The sequence below is a fragment of the Pimephales promelas genome, chromosome 18 (assembly GCF_988280905.1).
Source record: "Pimephales promelas chromosome 18, fPimPro1.hap1.1, whole genome shotgun sequence".
Taxonomy (NCBI): Eukaryota; Metazoa; Chordata; class Actinopteri; order Cypriniformes; family Leuciscidae; genus Pimephales; species Pimephales promelas.
In genome coordinates this window covers 20,026,583-20,042,633 of record NC_142786.1, presented here as the reverse complement: position 1 = coordinate 20,042,633, position 16,051 = coordinate 20,026,583, and the positions used below count along the sequence as shown (strand labels likewise).

The 16,051-nt window shown below is 36.2% G+C and overlaps 1 protein-coding gene across 6 annotated transcripts in view; it reads right to left on the bottom strand.

Annotated features, from left to right (window-relative positions):
* Nucleotides 1-16,051, bottom strand: part of csmd3b (CUB and Sushi multiple domains 3b) — a 636,199-nt gene that overhangs the window by 496,917 nt on the left and 123,231 nt on the right. For all 6 annotated transcript variants that reach the window (XM_089123029.1, XM_089123027.1, XM_089123028.1 and 3 more), the window contains exon 3: nucleotides 7,117-7,229. In XM_089123029.1, coding sequence (XP_088979155.1) covers nucleotides 7,117-7,229 — 113 coding nt within the window. The remainder of the gene's footprint in view (nucleotides 1-7,116; nucleotides 7,230-16,051) is intronic.

Here is a 16,051-nt window from a genome sequence, read left to right as displayed (position 1 = left end):
CATGTGATCAATTCCAATTCGTAATTCTATTTTTGGCATGCTATCAACACGCATAATCGCATTTCATCGTGTTTATGAACGCTGTTGACTTAACGTTATAACTGTATATGAAGAGTTCAGAAGCAAAAGCCTCTAAATGCCATTTGAAATTTTGTTCTAAAATGACCATTTTTATCAAGCTTGTATATTTAAGTTCAGTAATTTCACTTAAATGACAATTAATAGGTAATCTTCATTGCCATTTAAGTGAAATTACTGAACTTAAATATACAAGCTTGATAAAAATGATCATTTTAGAAGAAAATTTCAAATGGCACTTAGAGGCTTTTGCATCTGAACTCTTCATATATAAATACATGACCTACCCCAACCCTGTCCCTAAACCTACCCGTCACTGGGGTTAATAGCATTTATGAGTCTTCCCCTACCATCCTAGGAAAAAAAAAATCGTTCCCCAGATGTAGATCTACAAATTTTGCTTCGTTTCGCTCGGACATTAATGGCGTAGACATACACGCGGATAGCTCAAAATGCGTATAGATAACTCGCCACTTGACTTGAAAGTGGCGTGTATGTTTACGCAAAAGTCATGATTTCATGTTGTTACGTCAGTGATTCTTCCTATTATAGATTCAGCAGATTCATAAAAAAGTCAAAACACCATAGTACTATTCAAAATGCAGATTAAAAAAGCAGCTAAACAATATTTTGGCTTTCATACTATCAATCATAATAGTGTAAAGCACAATCTGTATTTCACTGTTTATTATATATGGAAGCTTGTTTCCGCCACTAAATATAAAATAAAATAGGTAATTGTGACTTTTTATGTTACAATTCTGACAATTTTTTTTTTTAAATCAGAATTGTACGAATAATTACATTCTCATAATTACAAGTATATCTTGCAATTGCGTCTTTTTTATCTCACAATTCAGACTTAATTCTCAAAATGACAACTTTATATCATGCAGTTATGCCTTTTTACTCACTTGTGCAAGCTTATGTCAAGCTTATATTGAGACGTAAACTTGCAATTGCAATAAAAATGTCAGAATTGTGCACGAGATAAAAAGACGCAATTCTCTCTCTTTTTTTTTTTTTACTTTTTATTCAGTGGTGGAAATAATCTTCTATAATTATAAGATCTTCTAAAAAGAAAAAAAAAATGTGAAAGTTAGTCAAGAAATACTCGCACACACACAAAAATGTTGTTTTTTAACAGAGATATAAACCTGAGGGCCACAGGGAACTCAAAACACTTTCTTATATATCCCTTTTAGCTTGGAATACATTTTTTATAAAGCTAGCGTGTGCCATTAATAATAAAGCACACTTTAATATTCACATACTGAAGGAAACCCTCTACGCTCAGAAGGTCTCTGAGGTCCTGTAGACGTGCGAGAGGTTCTCCTTTAGGATCGAAGCACTGAAGTACCGTGATTTGCTTCAGGTTGCCAGACTCGGCGTGGATGTTGTAAGATATACTCAACCTGCGCCGGCCCTCGTGAGAAGCGTAGCTTCAGGCTTGTGTTTACAGGAGCAAGACTGCTGACTTCCTTTCAGAGAAGCTATCCCTGGTGACAGAGTAGTGTCTTCAACATCAACATGTTATACACCCACACCTTCCTTAGACGACTGTCTGTTTGTCATGGTCTGAAGAGAATGATTCCGAAAAGTTATTTCAGCTGTTTTTTCTCCTTCCGTCATCTGTTTTTAAACGTATTCAACATTTCCCATCTGAATGCAAGAGATGCTTGGAGAGAATCACGCAATCGGTGGTGGTTCATGGTGCAAGAATAAGACAAGAATATGAGGATCCATTTGTCGTACGCTGCAGGATAAACCAGTGAATGCAATCCCAGAACACAGTCGCTAGTCGACAGGAAACCAAGAAACTGTTCAGTAAAAGCACATTATGTACAATCTTTGGATTTAAAGGGATAATTCATTTTGAAATTATTTTTTGATATGTTTTAGCCAACCCGATCTCACGACCAAGTCGTACGAATTCGACGAATGATTAAAAAGTGGCTAATTCTCACTCGTACGAATTAATACGATTTTGCTAAATCGTACATATTTTACGAATTGGCCAATTCGTATGAATTCATACGAATGACCTACCCCTTACCCCGCCCCTAAACTTAACCATCACGTGGGTTTAGACAAATCGTACGAATTAGTACGAGTGAGGTCGTACGAATTAGTACGAAATAGACACTTTTTAATCATGCGTCGAATTCGTACGAATTGGTCGTGAGATAGTGTTGTTTTAGCTTACCTCAAGGGCATCCAAGATGTAGGTGACTTTGTTTCCACAGTAGTTTCAATTTTGACATTTTTAGGTTAAACCGTTCTTGTCTGTCAGTCATATAATGCAGGTCTATGGTCACCACCTCAAAGAGCATGCGCAGAGAAGTCCAAATTAAACATGATTTAAATACTCGTAAATGTAAGTACACATTGATGGCCTAAGACACGAAACGAGCAGTTTGTGTGAGAAAACTAACAGTATTTATTTAGTTTTTACCTCTTGTAACCACAGCCACGTCCAATTGGCGTGGGTGCTTCGGTCTGGTCAAGTGCTAGAAGTGATCTCTTGCGCGTGTACATCACTCATTGTTTACACAGATATTTCCGAAGTGTTACCCTTCACTGTGAATATCTAAACATATTTCTACAGAGAACGTTGATTTTTTTTTCCACTACCGCGCAAGAGATCACTTGCGCTGACCGAAGCGCCCGTGCCCTCAGATCACTTGGACGTGGCTGTGATTACAAGAGGTAAAAACGATATAAATACTGTTCGTTTTCTCACACAGACTACTCGTTTCGTGTCTTAGGCCATCAGTGTGTACTTACATTTATGAGTCATTAAATCATGTTTAATCTGGACTTATCTGTGCATGCTCTTTGAGGTGGTGACCATAGACCTGCATTATATGACTGACAGACAAGAACGGTTTGACCTAAAAATATCAAAATTGAAACTGCTGCGGAAACAAAGACACCTACATCTTGGATGCCCTTAAGGTAAGCTAAAACATACCAAAAATTAAACTATCCCTTTAAATGGAAATAGCTTGGGTGTGTTTTATGCAAATGATCAACCTTGGGCATGTGGTTGCTCATTTACAATCCTCCTAATAATTAGCATTCGAATGAGGTTAAGAACAAATCATATCATATGTGACATAAATTACACTGAATCTTATCTCTTGTGTATGCAAACACAAAATAATCCATGCATTTATTAGTGAATGAATGAGATCAACTGGTTTTGACAAACAGTCATGCACTCCTCCCCCAATACTAATATTTTAAGGACATCAGGGAAAGATTATTAGGGAGCCCATTAAAAAATATGTTCTATTAATTGATTGGAAGACTGCCTATAAATGAGCATACTTTTGCCAATTTTACACTTTTAAAGAAAATGGGGACAGAGAGGTCGAATGGCATCGTACACAACAAGAGCAAACACCCACATGAATGTTGAGTTTAGTTGCTGAACTTGGCTACTGCTGCTCATGTAAAATAAAGAATATTTTATTCAAATAAAGAGCTGGGATGCAGTACATTCCTACATTTACTATCCAGAGATCTTGAAGGAACCAAAATCGACGAAAACATGTCCATGTATCCTCTAAATTGTCCATTCTACTATAGTCATCGACTTACAGCAACACCTCCAAACCTCAACGTCCATCCACCCATGTTAAATCACAAGATAATTACCAGTCATACCAGGAACTCGACTCAGCAAGTTTATTCAACCAAGCATTTCTAGGACAGACTGCTAGATGAGGCTATGCATACCCAACTGCTGTCCACATTATGAAACATTTGATTATGTAAAGAATCAGGAAAGCACGTACTTCATATCTCAATTTCTGCTTGATGTTGAATATCTCTTGATTTTAGATTTGTATGAAAATACAAACAGCATATTATAAGTAATGATCGCTCTAGTTGTGTCCATCCATACAAACATGTCAATGTCAACGCTAAATAGAACCCAAGTGCAGACAGTAACTTTCCCAAAACACGGTTTATTTATAGTAACTAAGACAATAACTAGACTTGACAATAAAACTGGAACATTAAAGCATCACTATGTAGCTTTTTCAACCTTTATAATATTTTTCCAAAACCCTTGAGATGGTATATTGACTTACAATAGGTTGAATGACAGTTCTGCCATAGCCAGACAGTGTCTGTATCATTTTTAGGAACCCTAAAATTCAACTGCTTTACGGCATACATCACTTCCCCCACTTCCTCAAATTCTGACGCGAGAGCCCAACGAGCATTTTTTTTTTATTTTTTATTTTTTTACCTCTGTATGTTGTCATGGCTGAAGCAGCGAGTAAAACCAAATGTGAAGTCTGTCAGAAACAGAGCGCGCGCGTGATCAGTTTACTGTTGGTAATGCGTTGTGTAGCTTCGCACCTCGCCACATCCAGTGCCAGCCCATTCTCACTTAACTGACGCCTTGGGAAGCATTTGGACATGCTTCAATATCTGACGCTTTAGGCGCCCTTTAGCGTCAGTTAGATGACGCCCTAGGATCGCGTGTACCCTACCCCCACCCCACACCTAACCGCGTCCTCTAACTGACGCTTTCCTTTAGCGTCAGATAGATGACGCCGTAGGATCGCCTCATGTAAGTGACGCTAAAGGGCGCCTAAAACGTCAAATATTGAAGCATGGTCAAAGGTGACGCCTTGGGGTGAGAATGCGTTGCCAGTGTAGACTGCATTGCTATCTTTTGAGGGTGCTTAACACACTCAAGCATACGCGTAGAGCCGGGGCGGGCAGCTCGCGCCAGCTCGAGACGTGAAAGTATACCGATTTCTTAGTTTGGAAGGTAAATAATAAACGATTAGACGGGCAAAATAATCGATCAGGATTACCATCCTATGTCTGCAGGCTGATAGTCATGTTTGTCATTTATTTTTCTGGTGAAAGTGTCTTGCCTCAGGCTATAATGCAAATCGATTTTTCAAATTTGCAGAATCATTTATGGTAGCTTGATATTGTAATATTAACGACATGGCTATTATCTACCACACAAATATTGAATTGAATTAGCATATCCATTATGTAAAACAGTAGCCAATAGGCTAACGTTACTATAAAGATGCTGGCTTGTAAATGTGAGCTACGTAATCTTTTGAGGCTTGCAAAAAAATAAAGCCCATGAAACTATATTCATAAGTCATGCTGGAATATATGTCAATGTACCTGGGAGTCTGTGCACGATGTGAGAACTCCTTCCTTCTGCAGTTGGGGGGGATCGCTTGTCAACAAATGCACGCGTGTATTACCCAGTGTAACGAATTGATTTTACGAAAGTAGTAGAAGACAATACTGTTTCCCAACTGTAGGGGGAACCAGAGAGCAAAATTTCAAAAGTAACATAATGCTGCTTTAACAGACAATCACAATACTCACAGAACCAAATGTTAACAAGACGAACCAGCACTGAGTAACAAACACCGAAATCTTACAGAGAACATATAATCACAAAGGTACAGGTGACACTGATGCACATCAACACTAACGAGGGAACAAGGGGCGTGGTTAGGACACATGATCACAATCACAAGTGACACTGATACAACACAGAAACGAGGTAAAACAAGACAAATGCAAACACATAGCCCAAACAACCAGATACAAATACATAAAAGACAACCAGGCATCAAGGGCAGAGTAATTTGTCTGTCCAAATGTACTGTAGCATTACATGACAAAATTACAGCCAAACAAACCTAGCTCATGATCCAGATATGTGTGATTGAGAACCAATTCAATGTCACTATAATCAGTGCATCACTGGAAGTCTCATATAAAGATGACTTTCTCTATAAAAAGATAGAGGGTATTTTAGAAGCATATTTAAAAAGAAGAAAGAAAATAAACCGCTTAATAAAATCATGGTTAAAAGCATCCATAAAAAAAATCTTTGAGCATCAAGTTATCATAATATTACAATGATAGGAATAACAATAGTACATCTGTGTTTAGAAAGAAAAAAATGCACCTTTATATCCTCATATTGCACTATTAATGACACCATAAACTGTTGTTTCTCCAATAAATAAATAAATCAAATCAATTTAAATACTTTCCAAAATTTTAAACAAACTAGCCCAAAAAAGTTTTAAATCCCTTTTTAGTTAAGCCAAGTTTGACTTCTTATGGACTAACAATCACTTTTCCTTAATCTGCCTAGAAGAACGAATTAGGGCCCACAGCTTTCTGAGAAAAGAAGTTTGACGTTGTAGTAGTGAGACACATTTCCCTGCACTGTTTGATCCAAAAATGAATCAAAGGGAAGGGGAGGCAACCAGGCCGAGACACTGAATCAACACAGTAAATGATGCTTCGGGCTGACGCAGTCGACTTCATGTGACTCAGATCAGACAATGAGCAAGACCACACTCATCCGCCTCACTCCCAGCGCTAATACGGGGAGTATTTCCGCACATTTATCCAGCCGCCAAACACTCGGATAAGAAAAGAAGATGTAAGCCCAACTCTGCTGTGCAGTTAATGTGTTATTATGACGCATCGTATGAAGACATGTAATAGACAGTTATACTGATGAAGCAAAGTAATGCAATTTATTTATTTATTTACAGGCTGAGTATCTAAACACACACACACACGATCGAACCAACCCTCAGCCTGCAGGGCTTCATAAATAAGTCTAAGAGACTCAAAGGCACAGCCAAGCAACTGGAAAAAACCCACGACTAATGCAATAAAGAGAAAGACGGCATGTACCCTTCACTATCCATTAGTAAACATGCAAAATTAATGGAATAGAAGGTGATACAATACGCTTAGCCATCTTCCTGGAATTTAATGCAAGTGTCTAAAAGACAGTCATTTGAAGAGGTTTAATAGGGAGTGATGAGGTCTTTTGTCAGTGACCACCTCATCATTGAGGTTTAATAAACACAATTATGATTGGCACAGATCGCCTTTAACTCGCCAAGCAGAGCTCTTGATTAATACCGCAGATTTGATCTGATATGCGCAATAAATGACAATGTAGTGTAATCAGATGTAGCACAACATAGAATGGACTGGAATCTTTACCTTCATAATAGATTTTAAAGCCGTGCGCGCTCACGGCGAAGTCACTGGTGAGTCTCAGCGAGAATACAGACCCAGTGCTGGTGATGGGAGGAGGGATTTGGAAACCCGTTAACCTAAAGAGCAAAGAGAGAAAACAACCATATGTTACAAATGAAAGATATTATACACGTCACCCTTATATAAGAAGGTTTCAGCACTCACTGTACACATGATGTTCATTTTGTAATTATTATGACAATAAAAATGCCAAGCTGATGATTTCTTGAAAGGAATTGCCCTAATAGTTCACTTAGAAATAAAACCTGTCATTATTTACTCACGATGGAATATAGAATGAAAGTGACTGGGTTGTCAAGCTGCTTAAAAAAAATCACCATTAAAAATCATATGTATAATTATGTATTTGTAGTAGTCTATTTATTTTGTAATATGGAGAAACAAAGGCTGAACTTGCTCAACCCAATAACGCTTCTTCCTAACATGCATTTGATGTGGTCCAAAGCTCCAATTATTTCTTCAATGAAACAAATCTATACATATAGCATACGGTAACAGGCTTTATCATTAAAAAAGATCAGCGCTTATGACAACGTGGCTAATATATACACTCTAAACAATGCTGGATTGTTTTAGCCCAAATCTGGGTCAAATATGGACAAACCCAAATGTTGGGTTAAATATGTAATTCAAAATTTTAGCCCAACTTCAACTTTCACTTTCAACTGTAATTTTTACATATCTGTATACAGTAAATACAGTAGGCTATATATATATATATATATATATATATATATATATATATATATATATATATATATATACACACACACATACATACATATATACATACATATATATTGTATCACTCTAAAAATGCTGGATTGTTTTAACCCAATTTTGGGTAAAATATGGACGAACCCAGCCATTTGGTTACATACAATAAAAGATATTATACACATGTTATTACATTTTTAATTCTGCACATTTGTAATCACATTTGTTTTGGGTTTGTCCATATTTGACCCAAATTTGGGTTGAAATAACCCGGCATTTTTTAGAGTGTACACACACACACACACACACACATATATATATATATATATATATATATATATATATATATATATATATATATATATATATATATATATATATATACTGTATATGTACAGCGTATCACTCTGGATTGTTTTAACCCAATTTTGGGTAAAATATGGACAAACCCAGCCATTGGGTTACATTTTTAAATTACATTTTTAACCCAATGGCTGGGTTTGTACATATTCTACCCACAATTTGGTTAAAACAACCGAGCATTTTTTTAGAGTGTGTGTGTGTGTATATATATATATATATATATATATATATATGCATGTATCGGTGTGATACTAATTGGATGTGGCAATGTTTAGTTAAATACGAGTCAGTCTTCTCAGCGCTTATATTATTGCATTAATTCTTGAGGAGAGAGCACTGTGCATCTTCCTTGCTTTCTTTAAGCTCCAGAATAATCCCCAGCGCTTACGTGCGCACGGAAAGAAGACATTTCGTCAAACCTCTCCTCGAAAGGCCTTCAGACAGCAGCAGAAACACGCTGAAGAACACACTGACGAAACACACACTCTGTGCACGGAAATCATGTGTTAAAAGAGCTGCTGCTTATCTCCGGTTGAAAAATCGATTAGGTCAGCAACATGTATGGGGAGGTTTTTAAATGTGTGTGTGTGTGTTCAAATATGCATGTGTAAGCTATGTGTGTCACGTGGACAGAATTTCTTTTGTTTATGCAAATGAACTCATAGTGAGACTGAAATATTTATTAATGCCTATGCATAATATCCTCTGGACATTGCCGTTTTGATTTAATAATATTAACCTTAAAACTTGTCATAAACTTCAAAGACTGCTAGAGAATGGATTCAAAGACCCATGTTCATAAATCCACTCATGACCCAGTTGCTTCTTAACACAGAATAATCTCTCTTCACCTTCATGTTCAGTCAACCATATTAATGAGGTGAAATAGCACCTAGTAAAAGCCTTGGGATGAAGCTATTTAATTTTAGGAGATAAAATCATGTTAGCGCTGCTGGGAACTGTTGATGCTAGTGATTTAATTTAATGTTTGACACAGTCCCAGCCAATCATAAGATTTGATGAGAGTGGGCATTATAAGTATAATGCCGCCGCAATCGAAGCCAAACAAATTAGAAAATGCCCTGTTCAAATTCAGATTAGGAATAAATCACTTATCTCACTTGTTGATTAATGATAATGTGTTAACAAAAGTACTGTGCATTTTAATGTGAAGTAAGGCATCAACTATAGCCAAGAGAACAAACGTGGGTTAAGCAACCATCTATTGTCTGAATATCTGCTCATATTACCTTACAATTAGTTTTGGGCAATAATGAATTACTAGTAATGTGTTACAGTAATAATATTACCCTTTTTGCAGTAACTAGTGTAACTAATAAGATTTCAGTAATAATATTACAGTCACAGTATCCATAAAATACTTCGTTACAATGTTATTTTTGTTGCCTCAACCAGTGAATTGATGTCCAACAATCTAGTCATTCCAAGATTAATTTTCATGACTCATTGACCATTGAAAGACAAGGCCATTGACACCACAAAAAGGTTTGCTCTTACTTAATATTACAGTGAGATATCGCGTTCCATTCAGCTCAGTGTCAGTCTCGGGAGTGAGTTAAAGCGCGCGTGCAAACTGCCGCTTGCTAAGCAGACTGGACCGGGTTTTAAAGGTTGTTGGAGATCAGTGGCGCTTGAGTTCTTTAAAAGGAACAGTTGCTCGCTCGCTCACAGACTCCGACCGTCCCCAAGGGCTTCGCTAACTGCTTTTTTCGACGACTGCGTGCGTTGGAACAAATCTATCTCCTCATTCTGCCCTCAGCCAAAACAGTCGGGAGCCTCGACTCTCTGGTTCTCGGTAGATGATCATCGGGGCTTAAATCGCTTGGACATTCTGCTTTTGGCCTAGGAACATGCAGCAAACTCCTCTGTCTTCAAGCTCCCAGCCACCAATCAGCTCACGCTGCACATTTTAACAGGCACCATACTGACAGGGTCAAAAACCAGCCTGGCACACGCTCTGGGATTAAAAGGATGGTTTAACTGAAAACTGCCCAGAAAATAAGATTCCTGTGTAGGCAATAGTGCTCTAGCAACACATCTTTGACGTCAAGTGTTTTATGAAATGCTCAGAGGCGATACAAAACTGCTTGAACTTAAAGGGATACTCCACTTTTTTTTTTTTTTTTGGAAATAGGCTCATTTTAACACTCCCCCAGAGTTACACGGTTGAGTTTTACCATTTTCGAATCCATTCAGCCGATTTTCTGATATTTAGAAGAATATCAGTAACCAGACAGTTTCTGGTCCCATTGATTTCCTTTAGTTGAAGGGGTGTGGATAAGGCTGACATGATACCTTCATAACCATGACATGACATGTCTTGAATATGAAGTGAGGTTTATGCATGTTTATGACAACTATCATTAAGTGTCTTTCGCTCAATAACGATGTTTTGAATGCAAATATGACATTGTTTGAGATGTCTTTGTAATGATGTAATGCTAACCAATAAAGCAAGGAGGTTTCTTAAGTTTGATAATTAATCTGCTATGTCATGTTTATGACAGGTTGTGTTGTCTTAGTAATGTCAAGTTGTCATGACAGACACTGACAGGTTATGATGTTATGGTTTATGTCAAGGTGTCATAACAAAGACATCTCAAACAATGTCATATTTGCATTAAACATGTCATAACTGAACCAATGACACTTAATGACAGTTGTCATAAACATGCATAAAACTTACTTCATATTCAAAACATATGTAATGTCATGATTATGAAGGTGTCATGTCAGTCTTATGCACACCCCTTCAAGTAAAGTGTTACCAAAAAATATATACTATGGAAGTCAATGGGACAAGAAACTGTCTGGTTACTGATATTCTTCTAAATATCCGAAAATCGGCTGAATGGACTCGAAAATGGTAAAACCCAACTGTTTAACTCTGGGAGAGTTGTAAAATGAGCCTATTTCCCCCAAAAAAGTGGAATATCCCTTTAAGTGCTGTTTGGATTTCAAGGTTTACAGAAAGTTTGAGTACTTCAGTGATTTCATGTACAACTGGAGTCTATTTTCTGAATATAAGTGTAACAAAAGGCTTTGAAATAAACAAAATTACCACGTAACCCCAGTGCTCATCAAAAAACGAACAAACAAAAAACAGTAGGCAAATTAGCTGGAAATTCTCACATTTTGTGTGAAGAAAACCTCTGTAAAGGCAGGAATTACTTTACTTTCCAATGTTAAAATCATTTATCAGACAGAATTTACCTGGCCTCATCCGAACAGAGCTTTTATATAAACGGAAGGAAAGATGAAGTGTCCTTTTTGACAACTACTGTACACGTATTTGTCTTGGAAGAACGCTCTCTGTCCTAAATGATTCATGAACATAATGCCTTTCTCATTTTGAATGGAGAGGGCAGTCTATAATTCATTTTCATTTCTGCTGTCAAATGAGCGCTTCCCACATGGTAGAAAATGACCAAAGATCCTGTTTTAGGATGAAAAAAATAAAATAAAAACCACTTTGATCCACTGCTTGGAGATCACGAAACATTTCTGCAAAGGCACCATTACACCCCTGCCTCTAATGTTGCTTTATTCCTAATGTGCATTTCTCTCCTTTTAATCCGGTAATTACATTTTGCCAAATATGCTTGCTCGTACCCATACTCATTTATTTCCTTGATGAGATTTCTGTTTCTGTCTCTCCGTCAGCCTCTGTCTGTCTCATTAAGCGCGTAAAGAGTGGTAAAGCAACCCGAGGAGGAATTAAAAAAAATGCAGTGGGGAATGGTGGAAATATGAGGTTTGATCTGTTCCAGTATAGCATCTGTTTCAGGGTATTTGTTTTATATACAGTCAGAGTATGCACTTATGAGCAGATAAAACATTCTGTAAGTGAAAATTCAAGTACTTAGTCCTTAATTACAATGCTATATTTAAAGTCATTCAAGTCAATTGATTTTTCCCCCTCATTAAAACTCATCCAGTGTAAAAGGATGTAATTCAACAGGGACGGTGCAGTTCCATGATTACTTGATTGTTTTCATCTTGCCATGATTACATACGATCAAATTTGAGAGAGTAGCATGTTAGGATGAGAGTTAAGACGGATGGGTTTAATAAAGATGTTTAAACAGGGTTATGAGGTCTCGTGTTGCTCAGGGACCTCAAATACAAAACTAATGCACTCCATGAAGATCAAGACAGTTTATTTCACTCATTTCACTTATTAATATAGTATTACAAAGTATATACATGCAAATATTTCTTAAATATATACATGATGCATGTATGTGTATTTATATATACAAAATAATTATACACACTACACACATATTATGTAAACTCAAACTTTTATTTTGGATGCAATTAATCGTTTATATATATATATATATATATATATGTGTGTGTGTTGCACTGATTGATCTGCATAATTTTGAGACTTATGTAAAATATTGGTTATGACACATTACACAACTCACACAATGACTCTCAAATAATGTTCTAGATCTCCATAAAAAGTAGTAAATCCATAAATATAGTAAATCCATAAATATATAGTTTACATATTCATTTTGAGATTTTATTTAAGAGTTATCGAATAATCTATGCTTTTAAAGATCTTTAGTGATTGTTAGATGGCAGCAAATTTAATCTAAACATTAAAACAAGGGACATTAGCATGAATAATTTAATATATAAAATGAAGAGTTCAGATGCAAAAGCCTCTAAATGCCATTTGAATTTTTCTTCTTTAATGATGATTTTTATCAAACTTGTATATTTAAGTTCAGTAATTTCACATAAATAACAATTAATAGGTAATTATCATTGCCATTAAAGTGAAATCACTGAACTTAAATATACAAGCTTGATAAAAAATAATCATTCTAGAAGAAAATTTCAAATGGCACTTAGAGGCTTTTGCATCTGAACTCTTCAAATATTAGTAGAAATATACACAATATTAGTCAATACTGATAAAAAAATAATAATACTTTATTATATTCTTTTAAAATAAATAAATACATATTTTTTTTTATAAAAAAAAAATCATTTTACTAGTATTTGTAATGTACAATATAACTAATTTAACCTGCATATTCAAGCATGGATGATGAAAAATTAAAGATGGTACTGCTATTTAAGTGTCAAAATCCAACTTAAAAATAAATAAAATAAATAAATAAAACCTTAATTGGGCCTTTTGGTTTTCTAGAAATAAAACAGACAGCAATAACACAAACACATTTGTGATATTCACTGTGAAATTCAAAATATAATTGCAAATTATGCTGGCTTTTGAGAAATCACAATTGGGCCATAACTGAAACAACAGAGATGGACACAATTTTGTATGAATATACATATACGCCAACACACTGAAATATGTTGTCAGCTTTCTTTACTAAACTTCTGCGTGATTATATTTATATTTCAAGGACATAATTTCCAATAACATAATTTTATGCTGCTATATGGCCAAAAGAAGAGATAAAGGGAACCACATATGCGGCAATGGGGATGAAAAATAACAGATAGAAGTCAGTCTTTGATGACTTTGCATTTTGATATTTGACACTTTCTCATTATGAGACATTACTATTAAATATACCGTAAATATTGGAAAAAAGGGCTCAGTTTTCGGTGAAGTTTTCAGGCAAATGAAAACAGATGATATCATGGTTTCCTGAAAAGATGTAATGCCTCTCATGGGGGAAAACAATCCCTAAATCTTCATTGTTCAAGATGTCTCTTGCAGATAGTCATTCATAACTTTAAACTCACTTCTCTCAAAAGTCTGTGTCACACTGAATAACAATGAACTTAAGCTAAATATTATTTTACGATTGTGAAAGTCAATAAAAGTAACCTGGGACATTTCCTTGTAAACAATTCTGTGTTTCTATAAATGAGAGTAACTCAAACTGACAATCGTATCAAATTATGAACCAGGAAAAATAAGCGTTTTGGGAGTCTATTAAAAAAGTTTTCCCCAAAATGCAATTTTCTGAACATTGCTTGATGTATTAAAATCCTGTAACAATCAAACGAGGACCAGCTTTGAGAAACTGACTGACACATTTAAACTTTTAACAAGTTCACTCCAGTGATAGTGGACATCAGCATCTCGGTCATATTTACTCAATTTCTCACTATTTAAACACAGTATTATCTAATATTTGTCCATTTGGCATGAGCTCACGCTTTCATATATATATATATATTAACACGATAACTATAAAGATAACTTATATAAGTGTCTACACCAGCAGACGATATCGTTCTGTTTATTCTAAGTGCATGCTTGTCTGTCACTTTAAATGCTTGCGCTTGTTACAGCAGGATGGATTCTGATTGGCTGTCAATACTTCCATTGTTGATCAGCTGGAAAAAAATAATAATTCTGAAAGGGATTCCAATTATATTGGATAGTTCACTTTGAAATAATATGTTTTAGCTTACCTCAAGGGCATCCAAGATTTGATTTGATAATCAAGATTTAATCATCCAAATTTGATATTTTTAGGTCAAACCGTTCTTGTCTGTCAGTCATATAATGCAGGTCTATGGTCACCACCTCAAAGAGTATACACAGAGAAGTCCAAATTAAACATGATTTAATGACTCGTAAATGTAAGTACACATTGATGGCCTAAGACACGAAACTAAGACACTCTGTGCAAGCTCTTTGAGGTGGTGACCATAGACCTGCATTATATGACTGACAGCATTATATGATTCCAAAATTGAAAACACTGTGGAAAAACAAAGACACCTACATCTTGGATGCCTTTGAGGTAAGCTAAAACATATCAAAAATTAATTTCGAAGTGAACTATCCCTTTAAGACTTGTTATAAAAGCGACAGAGCTCAAAAGGTTCTGCCTACCAGGAACGACCCGAGCCACCGCTTTTTCAAAGAGTTTCCGATCGGCAGAGTAATTAAACAAGCGTCCTCAAGAGAGATTCATTTCCAATATCTGTGACCACTCAGCGAATCAAACTGTATCTGTATCTCCTACGCCTCGAAAGAAATCACAAAGTTGTGTGGCAAAGTATACGTCGGGCTCTAGCACGCCCCAGCTGCTAATGCTTCAGCTCACTACCCCAGATTAAAACCCTTCTGTTCCCTCTATATCTGCCCAGCCAGACGTACCACTCGCACAGGCCTTATCAAAACCCCCATTTCATCAGCACCATCTCTCCCTCAGCGGGGGGAAATCGCCTCTATTCCCCCCATCTCAATCTGCTGCCGAGGACAGTTCCAGTCCCTCACTCAAGCAGACCAGGCTATTTATACGCAACCTTCTGTTCGCTAACATGGACACGGATGCACTTGTCTGGCTAATGAGCTTGGGATTTTATGAAGTAAACATAGAGGTGTTCGACAGCAGAGTGGGTTTCACTTCTGCCGGAAAGACTTTGATTTGCTGTTAAATTCGCTGGGATTTCTTAATTGTAATAGAATCTGTGTATTTAATAATGACCCAAACTGCCATACTTGACTTTTGATCCACAGCTAAACGAGAGTTTTGGGTTACACGTTATTTTAAGCTGTCCAATCCATTATACATTTAAGTATAGTACTAACAATTAACTGCATGTACTTACTACAGGGTTAGGGATAGGAATAGGGGTTGGTTTAGAGATAGTTGCATGCAATTATCCATAATTTACAGTAACTACACGCAAAAATGACAGTGTTTCCAAGGTTTTTTTAGTGAATAACATCTTAAACTTTGGTCTGTTCCTCACACAAAGTGAAGATATGGCTTTAGAAGACTTTGAATACGGTATATGGTATTCAAACACTATATAGTTC